The 13,511-nt window shown below is 41.2% G+C and overlaps 1 protein-coding gene across 2 annotated transcripts in view; it reads right to left on the minus strand.

The window, feature by feature from the left end:
* Nucleotides 1–4,737: 4,737 nt before the first annotated feature.
* Nucleotides 4,738–13,511, minus strand: part of SPATA6 (spermatogenesis associated 6) — a 43,599-nt gene continuing 34,825 nt past the window's right edge. For both annotated transcript variants that reach the window (XM_083846607.1, XM_083846606.1), the window contains exon 13: nucleotides 4,738–10,800. In XM_083846607.1, the coding sequence (XP_083702733.1) occupies nucleotides 10,620–10,800 (181 nt within the window). In that variant the 3' untranslated portion in view covers nucleotides 4,738–10,619. The remainder of the gene's footprint in view (nucleotides 10,801–13,511) is intronic.

A 13,511-nucleotide genomic window follows, 5' to 3' on the forward strand; every position in this document is an offset into this window, starting at 1 on the left:
TCTTTTCCTAACAGGGATGAGCAAGGCCAAAACACAAGGCCCGTGACAGTCCAACACAGTAACTGCAAAGAGCTTCACCTCCTAACGTGTTGTGCATCCACTAAAGCAGAGGGTCAGTCTCAAAGCCACGTCAGTTGAAGCCACACAAGTGCTTAAGCACCTGTGGCAGGTTCAGAGGAACATTTTTAGAGATACATGAGGTGGGACAAGCGCAGCCTCTGAGGGAAGGAGTATGTCCAACACCAGGTGCTGCGGCTGCTGCACGCCGAGCCACTCCGTGCTGGAGCACCTTCTGGGCACAGCCCCTGAGGGAATCAGGATCATCCACGAATCCAACCAGCTACAGCCCCCAGAGCAAAGGAGGAGCACGTTCACAGGGTCTGGAAGAGGCTTTAGCACTGGCACCAGGAGAGGCAGAGGCCGGCAGCGCAGGGCTGCAGCGACGACAGCCCCACGGGAAGGCGGCTGCGGCCGCGCTCCTCAGAGCCCTTCCCGGGGAGCCGCCTGTCAGCGCCGCAGGGACGCGGCACGGCCTCGCTCCTCACGGCCCGTGATGGATGGCAATATCCTAACAAGAATGCATCGCTTTCGGAGCTGTAACCAATATACAAGTCCATTGGCAGCAGATGTTATTAATGATGCCAATACATATTTTCTTATTAATCTTCCATACCAGGCTTGTGTCTATCTGCAAATGATTATCATTCATTTTCCTGACAAATCTATCAAGATCATTTATTACTGTTCGGCAAAGGATCTTCTTTTATACAAAGATTAATAACATTGCATTTTATCTGGCTGGCTGAGCCAAAGGAAATGAAATTAACAATGAACCCTACAAACATGTCATCACTTTAATTTACCGGAAAATATTTTAAAATGTTATTTAAAAGAATATACGCTGTGGTAGGCACAGTTTATTATAAAGGAAAGAAATGAAACTCCATACATTTTAGCAGGATGGAGAGCAACTTAGCAACCAGGGCGCCGTGCTTTCTCTGGTTCCTTGCACTCATTTTCTGGGACAGAGAGGGAGCAGCGTGCGCAGACCTCACCTGCTCAGGGGAAGCGCAGCTGGAAGTCACTGCTTGCTGGGTTAAAGGGGATCCTATCCAGGAACACAAGCTCTCAGCCTTGCAGGGACCATTGCCTTCCCTGTATTCCCAGGGAAGTAAACATCAGGGTAAAACTCAGGGAGATCTGAGGGAGAGGAAGGGACGTGTGGGCTTATTGGGGAGGCCTGGCTGACGGTGTCCCAGCACCCTTCTGCACTTCTGGTCACTGTTAGGAAAAGAAATGCACCTAGTGAGCTTACAGGGGTTGGTTTCTTTTATTCCTTTGTGTTGGGTTATTCTCTTCCCTTAAGTAAAATACTAACAAAATAAATACACACTAAAGAACACATCAGATTTTCCCTCCTACTTTTACCACCACCACCACCACCACCACCACTACTACTAATAATAAAAATAAAAATAGCTTTTGAATCACTTTGATCATACCCATGAATTTCAACTTCCCACCACTGCTGTGCCTCCGCAGGACATTCCCCACGTTCCCAGCTCTGGCCATCCCAGGCAATGGGAATCCTGACACTCCCCTCCGCAGCCCTCTGCCTGGAAGCGTTGTGCTTTTTCCCCCCAGTACTGCAGCTCACGTATCCATTTCTCACTGCCCAGTGCTTCCAACACCGGCATGTTACTCCTCTTCTTTGCTGGGAGGGGAAAGGAGAAGATTGCTTAAAACAATTTTGAATTATGTAGTCAAGAAGTGCTTCTCCAACACTCCAATAAAGCCAACTTCTTACCTTCAGTGGATTCATCTTATCGTACCCAGATACTAGGGTAGGAGTAATGGTTTAAACCCCAGACAAAAGAGAATAACCCTGCTAAAACCTCAAGCTTTAACAGTTTCAAAATGCTGACATATTGGCAAGAGGATTTCCAAGTGTTCATTTGTGTATCTCTGGGGAGCCACAAAAACCACACTTGTTAAAGTGGTTGGCGTTTAACCAAACATTTTATCACTACTTAACAAAGTCTTCTTGATTCTTTTTAATTTAAAAAGTCTTCAATATTGTATAGGTCTGTAACAAATTTTTAGCAAATAAGAAAAGCCTTTTCTCTGCCTTTCCCCAAGTGTACCCTAACCCTCAAAGTCATGTATTTTCTCCACCTTTCCCTGACCCAGTGAATCTTGAAACTCATATAGGAAAGCTGGAAAATGCTTTTGCCCTGCAACAGCCCCACGACCCAAGTACTGGGCACTTCCAGAGTCAGTTATAGGTTTGAAGTCCTTCAAGTGGAACAAGGAAGTCTATGGGCATCCAATTCCTGACCAAAAATGCCCCATAATGCCTGAAGGAGTCTTCATGCTTCCCCCCCCGCCCCGTGTCTCAAATGAAGTTTCCAGCACCTCCGCGTATCCACCTCCATCACCGTAGACGGGGTGATGTTGTATCAGCAGCTGCCATCTGGTCAAAGGCTGGCACCAAAGTCTCGGTGTGCCATTCAAGCACAGCCCAAGATTTCATAAGCAAAAGCTAACATATGATGCTGCGCAGTATTACAGATAAGCTGTCCAAGCAAGACCAGATGGCACCACCGTGCCAAGGACAACAAGCATATTAAGATGTCAGAGTACGAACCAAGTCAGCCTGAGCTGCTAAGTTCGTGCCATTTATGCACACTATTCCTGTGAATGAAGCAAGCTGTCCTCAAATACACTGCAGAAATGCTCCTGGAGAGGGCACTTGAACAACGCTCTGTGAGCCACAAGATGTCCTCCAGGGAGTCCCACTGCCACGCAGGAGGGCGTGCGCTCGAGTACCTCACAGTACGTGTGTGGACGCAAAACCTAAGAGCACCTGCACACGCAGCACTCAGTTCCTGCTCTGCAGTGTGGTCCCGCCACTAGACTGCTGTCGGGCTGGGTTAACAGCACTCAGGATGCATTACGGAGCTGCAGATCATCAGGGGTTGATTCCTCCGGCCACTTTCTGGTTTAGCCTAAGCAGGCAGGCTTTAGTTTTGGGTGTGGAGGGAGGGACCAGGGCAACCATTTTAAGAAATCCTTAATTTTTGTTGCATTCGTTCAAGAACAGGCATGTTGTTCGAAACATTCAGCTGTGACTTGCTCCCGTAGCTTCCACAAAAGCAGCATTCAATTTAATATGTGAGACTCATAACCAACTCACGCAGTGCAATAGTTCACATCAGTTTGAAGAAAAAAATTCTGCTGGAAGCACAGGCAAGTAGCAGTGTCAATTTTTCATTAACCTACAGCCACTGTCTCTGTAGACCTACAGCTATAAGTAAGATTACTGTTATAATTTCTTCTTGTCCCTAAGGGAAGGGAAAAAAAAAACTTCACAAAACTTTTAAGGTCATTAAAAAAAACACCTTTAAATTGGAGGTAGTTTCAATTTACTTCCATATTTCAAAATCAAATCTTAGCTTCAGCCTCACATCAAAGCAGAAATGTCAGTTGCTTTGTTTCTACATCTTCCATGAACGAAGTTCCAGTTTATACATGAGCTGAATGCCAAGTAAATAATTTTCCTGGGGAACAAAGGCAGCTTTTCTGTTTGTTTTAAACATATGTAAATAGAGTCCCAGGAGCTGAGCTGCCTGTCACTTCAACCAGGTTTACACTCATGTCACTCCAGCTGGTTGTTTCTGACCAACCTTAGGGCAGGACCACAGAAGTTTCCCTCCCCACTCCTCCGAGCACTCATATCAAGCAGCCACTCAAGCCCTTCCCCTTTGGCCTCACACCTCACTAAAGGGGAAACAGTTTAATATGCATTACTTCTGCTAGCAAGTTTATTCTTCTTTTTATTTATTTTTTTATTTTTTAAGCTCCAGTTACAGTATCACAGGAATACTTCGGTCCTCTGTCACAGTCACCACGGCAGTTCTGAAAAGCATTTGGCAGATAAGATCAGTATCTGACAATGTATGACTACTATCAATAAACAGTCAGGGCTGTGTTTCTACATACCAGCGGTATATTAAAGACTGATGGTACCTACTGGTTTATGGGGGACAGGGAAGAAAAATGATTAAAAAAAATCACCACCACGAGAGCACCGTCAGTCTCAGGATTTGTCTTTTCAGTACCAGGCATTTAAACAGGGCAGAGTTATTTTCCACAAAGCCAGAAGACAAAAAGAGAAGCACAATCTCTTCAGATGCCCATCTGCTATTACTCACTTTTTTATTTAGAACTAAGAGATCAACGCACAATTAAGAGAGCTTATAATGCCTGTCATTTCCAAAATGGCTTGGGTTATATCTCAATCTCCAGCACTCATTTTGGGTGTAATACCAGGTAGCACTGAGGGATGCATCACTTTGTAGGCTATGCATAAGCCACACTTAAGGAAAATCCTCAGGTACACAAGAAACCTCAGTTTTGATTGGCCAAGTTACCATAACTTATTGATAATTCAAATCACTCAAGTATTATTCAGTGTTTTCTTCTCCCTGCTTTTTTCATCTCTTGACAAGTTTACAAAGAAAAGAATGGAGCAGAGCTTAGCTGCATTACATCCAATATGCTGCCTACACAAACGCCAGAGAAGCTAAATGAACCCCAGAACATATGGCACTCTGCTGACAGAGCTCAGAAACTGGTTCTGCATGAGCAACAAGGAACATCTTGAAACGCACAAGACATATGTGTTTTAGGAGGAAGATTGAAGTGTTTCATAATAAAACAGGACAAAGTGAAATACAAGCGCTGTATAAAATTTTAATTAAAAACTGGTTTTACCCCTCAACGTGAATATACAATATGTTTCACAGATGGATTTCATATTTAAGTATTATCCAAACCAAAAACGTAAATGAGACAAATAAAGCCTTCAAAAATGGCACAGAGGCTAAAATGTATGTAAACACTAGATGACTGTGGTGAAAACAAGGCAAGCAGGGAAAGCAACCTCTTAGCAAATGTTTACTACTGGAGTACTGAATGAAGCAGTTCATGCATATAGTCTTAGTAGCAACACAATTAACTCAACATCCCAAAATTGAAATCAGTGTAACAATACAAATATAAGCATTAGAATTTACCACCATTCAGCAACATAGGTGGTGCTTTGGTTACTTCAACACACATTTATAAGTTTCACAGGTTGTGGGGTACACTGATAATTCATGGTAAACAAATCCATAACCCATGGAAAGCCATTCACCAAACAGCTCCCCAAATCCACCCCGACTTTCAACCTCCCACCCCCACCCCGTGTGGTCCTGTCCATTCCCTGGCATCAGTGCTACATGGTTACACAAGTGTTTGATAGTAGAACAAAGCTTTTGTGCTGTATCCTCAGGTTCCGTAAATCCTTGTGAACCAAACGAGACCTTGTTTGGCAACAGCAAACTCCCTCCCCTGAAGAGGTGAGAAGATGGCCCAGATCTCCGCATCTCAGACTGCAGAGCTCTCTGTCAGAAACAATTACCCAGAACTGAACAGAAATATGAAAAAAATCTCCACACTGATAAAGCGAAGAGAAAGATTACTGTTCCTCCATGTTGTCATCCAGACAAATTATCACTGTACTTCAGAGAATTTCTCACTGAAGACAAACATAAGGAACAAACTGCGTGTCTTTGGCAAGCCAACACTGCTAACAAACAGAGCTACAGCCTCAATTTCTAAGGGTTTTGGTTGACAATGTTTTGAATTCCATGGGCAAAGCAGTAGAAACCAAAAAAGCATTGGGGTTTGTGTTTAATCATTCACTATGTAACAGAAACAAGGATATTAGATGCTCTTTGTCACTTCCCACAACACTAGTTTATTTGTTGAAACTCAAAGGAACTGGGCAAAGACTGGTTCTCTGCTGCTACCAGAGACCATCACCTACACCAGATATCATTTTTGTCACTGAGGTAGCTCTTTAAGATAATCCACAGAAATGCTGTTCTCTCTTAGATTCAATTGTTTTCACTACAACTAAGCAGTGAAGAAGCTAATTTTCACTGATTTAAAAGTTTCCCCAAATTTCTTTCCTCTTAAGTCTCTTGAGATGTTGTCAGCATCCTGTTAATGATCACTCTGTAACAGTGAAGTAATTAACATCATGGTTGGCTTTCCTATGACCAAGGCATTACATATTACAAGATTTATACAAGCAGCCACTGTTAAGAAGCTAAGAATTTTGTTGCATAGTTCAGTGTTCCAGAAAACACTTTCAATTCTAAAAATCAGGAAGATCAGAACTATATAATACCTTGCAAACAGACTGAAAAGGCAGAGACTCCTTCCAACTTACTTTCTCTGACAAACCTACAACACACCACAGAAACGCTTCCACTGTTGTCAAGTTGTACACACCTTTGCACCCCTTACTTCCTATGAAGAGGATGAGAACAAAACACGATAGATGTTAATAGTGCTGGTTAGCATACTTAGAAGAAAGCGCTAAAGCATTAAGATTACAAACAAACAAAGATCAGTTAGTATGAGTATAATGAACAAAGATCATCCAAGAGACATAAGCTGGTTAGGATATCCACAGCGAAGACAAACTCCTGAAAGCACATGTAGTAAAGCAGTTCATTGTCTTTTTCAATAGTCTCCTAAATTTATCAGGTTTCTATTTTGATAAGATTAAGACTTGCTTAATAATTGTCTAATTAAAAAATAATAAAACTGGGAAAATTAAAATAAGGTCCTTTTAGTAACCTGGAGATGAGATGGGACTTTTCAGCCAGGCTTCCACAAAATAATTTCTGTAACATTCACTTCAGGATCCCAAAGCACTTTACAGGCATTTAGTTAAGCTTCAGCAGAGCACAAACTCCCCATTTTACAGCTGAGGTAACAATAAGAGGGATTTTAGCATAGACTATTAATTTAACACTGATCAGAGGTAGTAGTTCTGTTATTTTACCCCCAAAACAGGTTCCCAACCTCTGTAGGTAATTTCTTTCTGTAGGTAATTTCTTTCTCCACTCACCATTTTGGCAACCCCCTAAGCAATAGTAAAATTCAAACACGATGCACAGTCTAAAGAGCAGTCCTCATCGTCTAAGCCTCTCAGATTTGGGGTATGAACACTCCTGCCCATCTATCTCACGAAGCTGTTCCTTACTCTATCCATCCCTACGCCTCTTGTCCCCAGTGGACCAATTTAAACTTCCTTTCTTCTTGTTGAAAACTTCGATAAGGCAAATCGTTAAAGAGTTTGACATTTTTGCCTTTAATCCACAACAGGTCAATGACTGAGTGATTTCCAAAGCAACTACTACTCAGCAAAGGATTTGGCATCCTACCGAATGAGTAGACAAACTACCTGCCTACTGAGCCACCCCAAGGTCCTAAGCTATATTAAGTTATTTGTAGGAGAGAGGAGAGGGAGCAAGTTGGAAGCAGACTCTGATTTATTAAAATGAAAGTCATTAAAATATTACACTGATTAGATCGCATACTGCAAGCAACACTGGATTCTGCAAAACATTTGGTGAAAATACTCATGGGTTGTAATAGCTTGGGGAAGACAATAGAAAGAGAGACTTGATAGAAAGCACACTAATTCTCTCTTAATCTAGCCCATTATTGCTAGACTCAAGTAGGTAGCTTTCCTTCAGTAGGTAAAACGATGGGTGTGGAGTTATGCCATCTCACTGTCACTAACAGACCACTTTGTGGATGGAAAAAGACAGGAATGAGCATAAAAAAATGCTATTTAAAACTCCACTCAGGAACCTAGAAATGTGCATTTGATAGAAGTGATTTAAATTGTATTAGAAAGCAAGGTGCACTAAACAATTACAGTTTATTACTACACTGCTTTGCTGCCTGAACCTATACTTAACCACACACTGCAGCAGCAAAGGAGCAGCAGTGCTCAGTGCACTTGAGCTATATGCGTATTAATAGAAGAGGTAGCTGAGGAAACAGGGTAGGGGCCAAAAGCTTTAAAAAACCAAGTGGCCTGAAGATTTTACGGACAGATAGTGTACTTCAGAACTTAAGTCACATTTCATAGAAAAGTTTTCCATTAACTAACTGGATTTCCAGCACAGTGCTTGGAAAAGCACTGTGCCGTATCACAGCATATAAGCTGTGGAATGACTCTGACCCAAGAGAGAAACACACATCCTGCAGCAGCTGACTCAGAAAGATGTACACACCATCTCCCTCCGCAGCTGGAGCAGGGCCAACGACACTGATAATCTATCTGCTTCATTTGTTGCTATGCTGCCTTCAAAGGCTTCAGTGAGAATATTCATACTGGTCAGAATTCAATATATGACACTTTCTTCTTTTTCTCCTATCTAGTTCTAGCTTTTGATGGAAGAAGAAAGGTTGCCATATTACTGTATGCTTTGCTTCTTTAGTTAGGGGAATTAAACACACTCCCCAGATTCTGGACCCCTCTGAAATCTTACCTTGGTCTTCTACATTTGCCTCCAACCTCCCTCATCCCTTCCTCATGTCTTGAATTCATGGCAACTTATGTCCTTACTTATCCACATGCAAAAAATCCCAAAGCTTCAGCATTCAGCCTCCTACACATTGAGCTAATGGGACTAACGTTTGCAATGCTGGATTGCTGGGGAGGGAAAAAACAAACAGTACTTCTGTATCATACAATGAGATGAGGCCAAAGGGGAGAGCCATCCTGCAGAAGACAGTAACTTTCATTAAGCTGTGACACCAGCAAGGGCAAACACAGATAATATTGAATGAAAACTGGGTCACCATGAGAAGAACAGCAAATCTTTAAGGCTCAGACACATACAGGGAACTGCAGCAACTTTCAGATTTCAGATTTTCATTTTAAGCTAAAAGGTTGGAAAGTTCTATCTCTTAGAATATTCTGTGCCTATTTAGGATCCATTTGGATATATTTATTTTCATGAGCAGCAAGAAAAACTATTCCTTTATGGACTACTAAAGAGCAGGAACATACTAATGAATGCATACCAGGTACTGCTAGCACAATGCTCTACAGCCATCATGCCTTCAGCGGCATGGCTTGGGTAAGTTTTATTTTGCAAATCTGCAAAAAAGGTATACCACTTCATAGAGTGCCTCAACACTTATCCATAAGACTGTGCAGCTAATGCCCTTTGAAAGCAGTAATGTGCTAAATGGCATCAGGGACAGGAAGTTATCAGTGTTAATCCACTTCAACTGCTTTAACTGCTACAAGGAATAGAAATGTCTATATGGAAGACACTTCCTCTGAGAGTCCCCTTTCCTGAAACAGAAGCACACAGCCTTTCAGCGTGCTTTCCCACTAGCATAATTGCTCACCAACTGCTTTCTCAAATCAATTATGTTGTCGCAGCATTAAAGGATGGAAGGCAGAGTAGACCAACTTTTTGTTTATCTTTGCATGCTGGCAGGTTACAGTCAGATGTTCTGCCATCTGTACTGCAAGCTTTATCCAATCCTAACAGGTAATATGGCATTGGTGTAACTGAATCTGTTCGCTCAGTCAGCGAAGGAGCCAGAATATGCATTTGTTTTTTCCCCCCGATTCTAAAAAGAAGCAGGAGATGGACACACTTGCCCTTTTAAAACATTCTGCTTTTCAATAGATGGGCAATTTGCCCTGGTCTGCTAATGTGGGATCTGTTCAATGCAAGGCTGAAAAGGTTCCATCCCTGGGGAAAGCATTGAACCGCTGATGAACATTTGGTGGCCTTTAGCAAAAAGGATGCGATTTTTGCCAACAGGATCCCAGCAGGCTGGGAAGGACAGGCTCCAAATTAGGTGGGATTGTGATGCAGGAACTTCAGAAAGCCTGTACTGGATATACAAGCTTGCTGACTAGCTCCAGTCTTTCCCCCTCCCCACTCATTTCCTATTTGTATTTTTAAAAATTACAAGTATAATGGTAAATGTCATGACTGCACTCAAGAAAACCTGGAAACTTTCAAACACGTAGGGTATGTGAAGACAACTTTTCTTCTGATACAAAGATCTAGGTGGGTTTCTTTTAAAATTTGACATTATTTGAAAATTTGTGATTAAAGGTGCTTGAAACTACTTTGAAAGCATGTCTGTAGGTCAGTATCCGTTTTCTTTCTGCTTTTCTCAAAAATAAACAATCCAAACCCAATTTTCTAGAAAACCATTCCAATTCCCTCTTTCCCAGAGCAGACGCTTTTATATCAACACTTGCATTTGCCTCCCCCTCAGACACCCTCTCTGAACACTAGGACATATTGCTTCTTCAACCAATTCTATTTATGTTACTAAATAGATTTAATTATTTAAATAATAATTGACTGCAGCTGAAACCTGACTTATGTCAGACAGGAATATCCAGCAGACCTATTTGTCTTCAAATGACTATTTTCTGATAGTCTCAAAGGAGCAACACCATCTTAATTAACTGTGGAGGGGCTTAGTACTTTTTTTTTTTTTAGGGGGGAGGTGTTGCTCCTGATAGTGGTGCATGGGGTGGAGTGGGGCGTGTGTGGTTCTGCTAATAGCATTCATTTGGCAACCCAGGCCAAAACCCCATTTCTCCAAAACCCTGCCCAGCCATAATTATACCTTAAAAATAGAGTACAAATATTTGTCACATAAAAATTGTTTTCGTAAGAAATATCAACATTGTGTACTGTGCATTTCCAGCTAGATTGCTATCAGGAGTGTGGTTTTTGGTCTGAAACAGTGCCAGAAGCTTTTTGGTACATGTTTCTATAAATTTTCTCGAGACTGTCTTCAAAGATTGCTCTGTGAGACTTCCCTTTGTATACAGCTGCACGACTGGACCAGTATTCACCGTTATCCAAGTGAACAGTGGTGTTCCGCTGCACTGGTGAACTGTCAACACAAAGAAGATATGAAATAATGATCAAATCAAGATAAATAAGAGGAAACAGAAGTACAAATCCAAATGCAGAAGCAAAAATCCAAATGTGAAGCTGCTAACCACAGGTTACCTTTCACAGGCAGAAACAAAAACTGCACTGCAACTACATCTAAGAAATGGGAAGCCCACCCTACGTTATTCATTCACACATTCTCCCCCACCTATCCTTGTGGACTTGGCAATACCTCCCAAATAGAAAGAGAATTAATTCTAAAAGAGCATGCAGTCATTTTGCTGTTTTTTGACAGGCAGCGTGACTAGGCACTGAGCCTATGCAAGAGCAACACAGTAGGATTTCTGTGTCCTTTGAAGGTCAAAACGTAACCACAAGCAGCTATTTCAATACGAAGACAATCTATCAGAGGTATATTAAATTACTGTGGTTGCAGCTGTAAAGTGTTCTATCGGAAGCATCTTGGATTAAGTATTCTATGAGATACATTATGATATAATGGCAATCGAGTGTTCCTTCCCCACCCCATCTTATGTGTCACTGTTTTAATACCAAACACAGTCTCATAGTTTAGTTGCTTTGAGATATTATTTCCTTTATCTATGAAGTGAAATTTATTCTCTGAAAATCATTGCAAAACACTGCCAAATCTGAAGTATGTATAGCTAAACTTCATGATTGTTTGCTTCTCTTGAGACTTTCAAAGAAAAAGATTGTGTTATATAACAAAAGGAGTTATTTTACTGTAATAAAGCATGAAACAAACAGATGAAAAATCATCAGCAGAAAATGACTACTAAAGTGACATTTTTCACATTTCCTTGGAGACTTAGGCACCTATGACACTTAAAGATTAGAACTGAGTTATCTTCAGAGTTATCTTCAGCCTTTCATAAAGGCTTGCAAGTCTGCAAAAAGAAACTGGAAATGTGAAGCTTATGGTGACCATCTTCCCTTACGAAATGAAATACATTTCACAGAGAAGTTTTACATTTTGTTATATACATATCATTTATTAATCTACTATGGTCAAACCAATCCTCAAAACTTTGTCCTCAAGTTCATATCAATAAACATGCATGACAAGAAGGAATGCTTGTGTCAGAGGACGCACAAATATACTTGCAGCTAGCTGCATTAAAGCATAAGGTTTTCATTTTAAGAAGGGAAAATGGTGAGGTAAGAAAAGGAAAATCAGCATTATCATTTTTTTAAACTCACATTTCCAAGATTCTCTCTCCCATAGAAAACAAAAGTAGTATTATGGTCATATCAATCTATACCACATAAAACAACAAAAATCTCTAAGTGACTCCAATATCGAAGAGGAAGAAAGGTCACCTTCATGCTTTTTTTCAAAAAATAAAAATAAAGTCCCAACATTTTAAGTCAGTCAACAGCATGAGGAAAATTTAAACCTGCTTATCATCCTGGAGAGGGTGATCTGTGCTCTACAGTTTGGACACAATGAAACCAACCTACCAAACAGCAAAATCAATAGAAAAGTTATGTAGGTCTGTGTTAAGTGTAGACAAGTCAAAACTCTGGAGACCCATCAACAGTTGAACTTTTACCACCTCCTTTTGGCGGTCTGCGTTACCTCAGTTCTGACTGAGAATTCTCAGTCCAACAAATAAGCATGGCACTGGGAACAGCACTTGCAACTATACAATAAGCAGCTTTACATCATTTTTCTTAGAATCCATTTCCTGTATTGAGCTTTGTACTTTCATTTTCCTCTACTAAAAGCAGAATCTACATAGAGACACTCAAAACCCAACCACTTAGGACTGCAGTAAAAGAAAGCTTCAAAGAACAATAGCAACTTTCACAAATTCCTTATTCTGTTTCCGAAAAAGAATTAAGTGCGTGTGTGTGCATGCACTTCCCATTAGCCAGACCTTGCACGTGAGATGCTTAGCACTGGTGTGGACACAGATACAACCAACCTAGAGAAGAGTCCCTCTCCTATCTCAACTGGAAACCAACCGACAACCTGAGCTAAGCAATCCGGGAATTACACTCACAAATCATATTAACAGCAGGATTTCTGCACGCAACTCCCTGCTCTGAAATACCTGTCATATGCTTTTGTTCCATCATACATCTCCTTTAAGAGTCCCAGAAGTTCTTTTCTGAGTGAATCATATACTAAATATTTCACAAAACACGGACCTTTTCCTTGCTCCCAGTGGTTTTCAATCATCTGCTTTACTGCCAACATTTGGTTGACAGTACCATGTCCTTCTATGAACTCTTTCTCTGTCCTTGTATCCTGTTTATGAGCACTGTGGCAAACACTTGGCAATCAGACTGTCCTTGAGTCTTTTTATTTCTCACCCTTCAGTGAATGGGATTAGTACTGCCGGCCTCTAAACCCAAGGACCGGTCCTTTCCCAAGCTGAGTGCCACATTTTATATCCCCATCACTTCTTGATTCTCTAGTATTAGGATTTGTTTCTTCTTTTTTCATAGTCTGCAGTCTCAGCATCAATCTCAAACTCCCAAAGCTGCCTCAAAACACAAACTTGCACTTTCTCTCTCAGAAACATCTCCTACACAATTTAATTGAAGCAGCTGTCAGGACAAAGGATAAGGTAGCAAAAAGGCTACATGCAGAGTACAGGAGTGAGCACAGGTACAGAAACACTAACAACTTCAGGAGCAACTCCACGTTCATGCAAGAATCTAAGACTTACTAGATCCCTT

The sequence above is a fragment of the Anser anser genome (genome assembly GCF_964211835.1).
Source record: "Anser anser genome assembly, chromosome: 8".
Lineage (NCBI taxonomy): Eukaryota > Metazoa > Chordata > Aves > Anseriformes > Anatidae > Anser > Anser anser.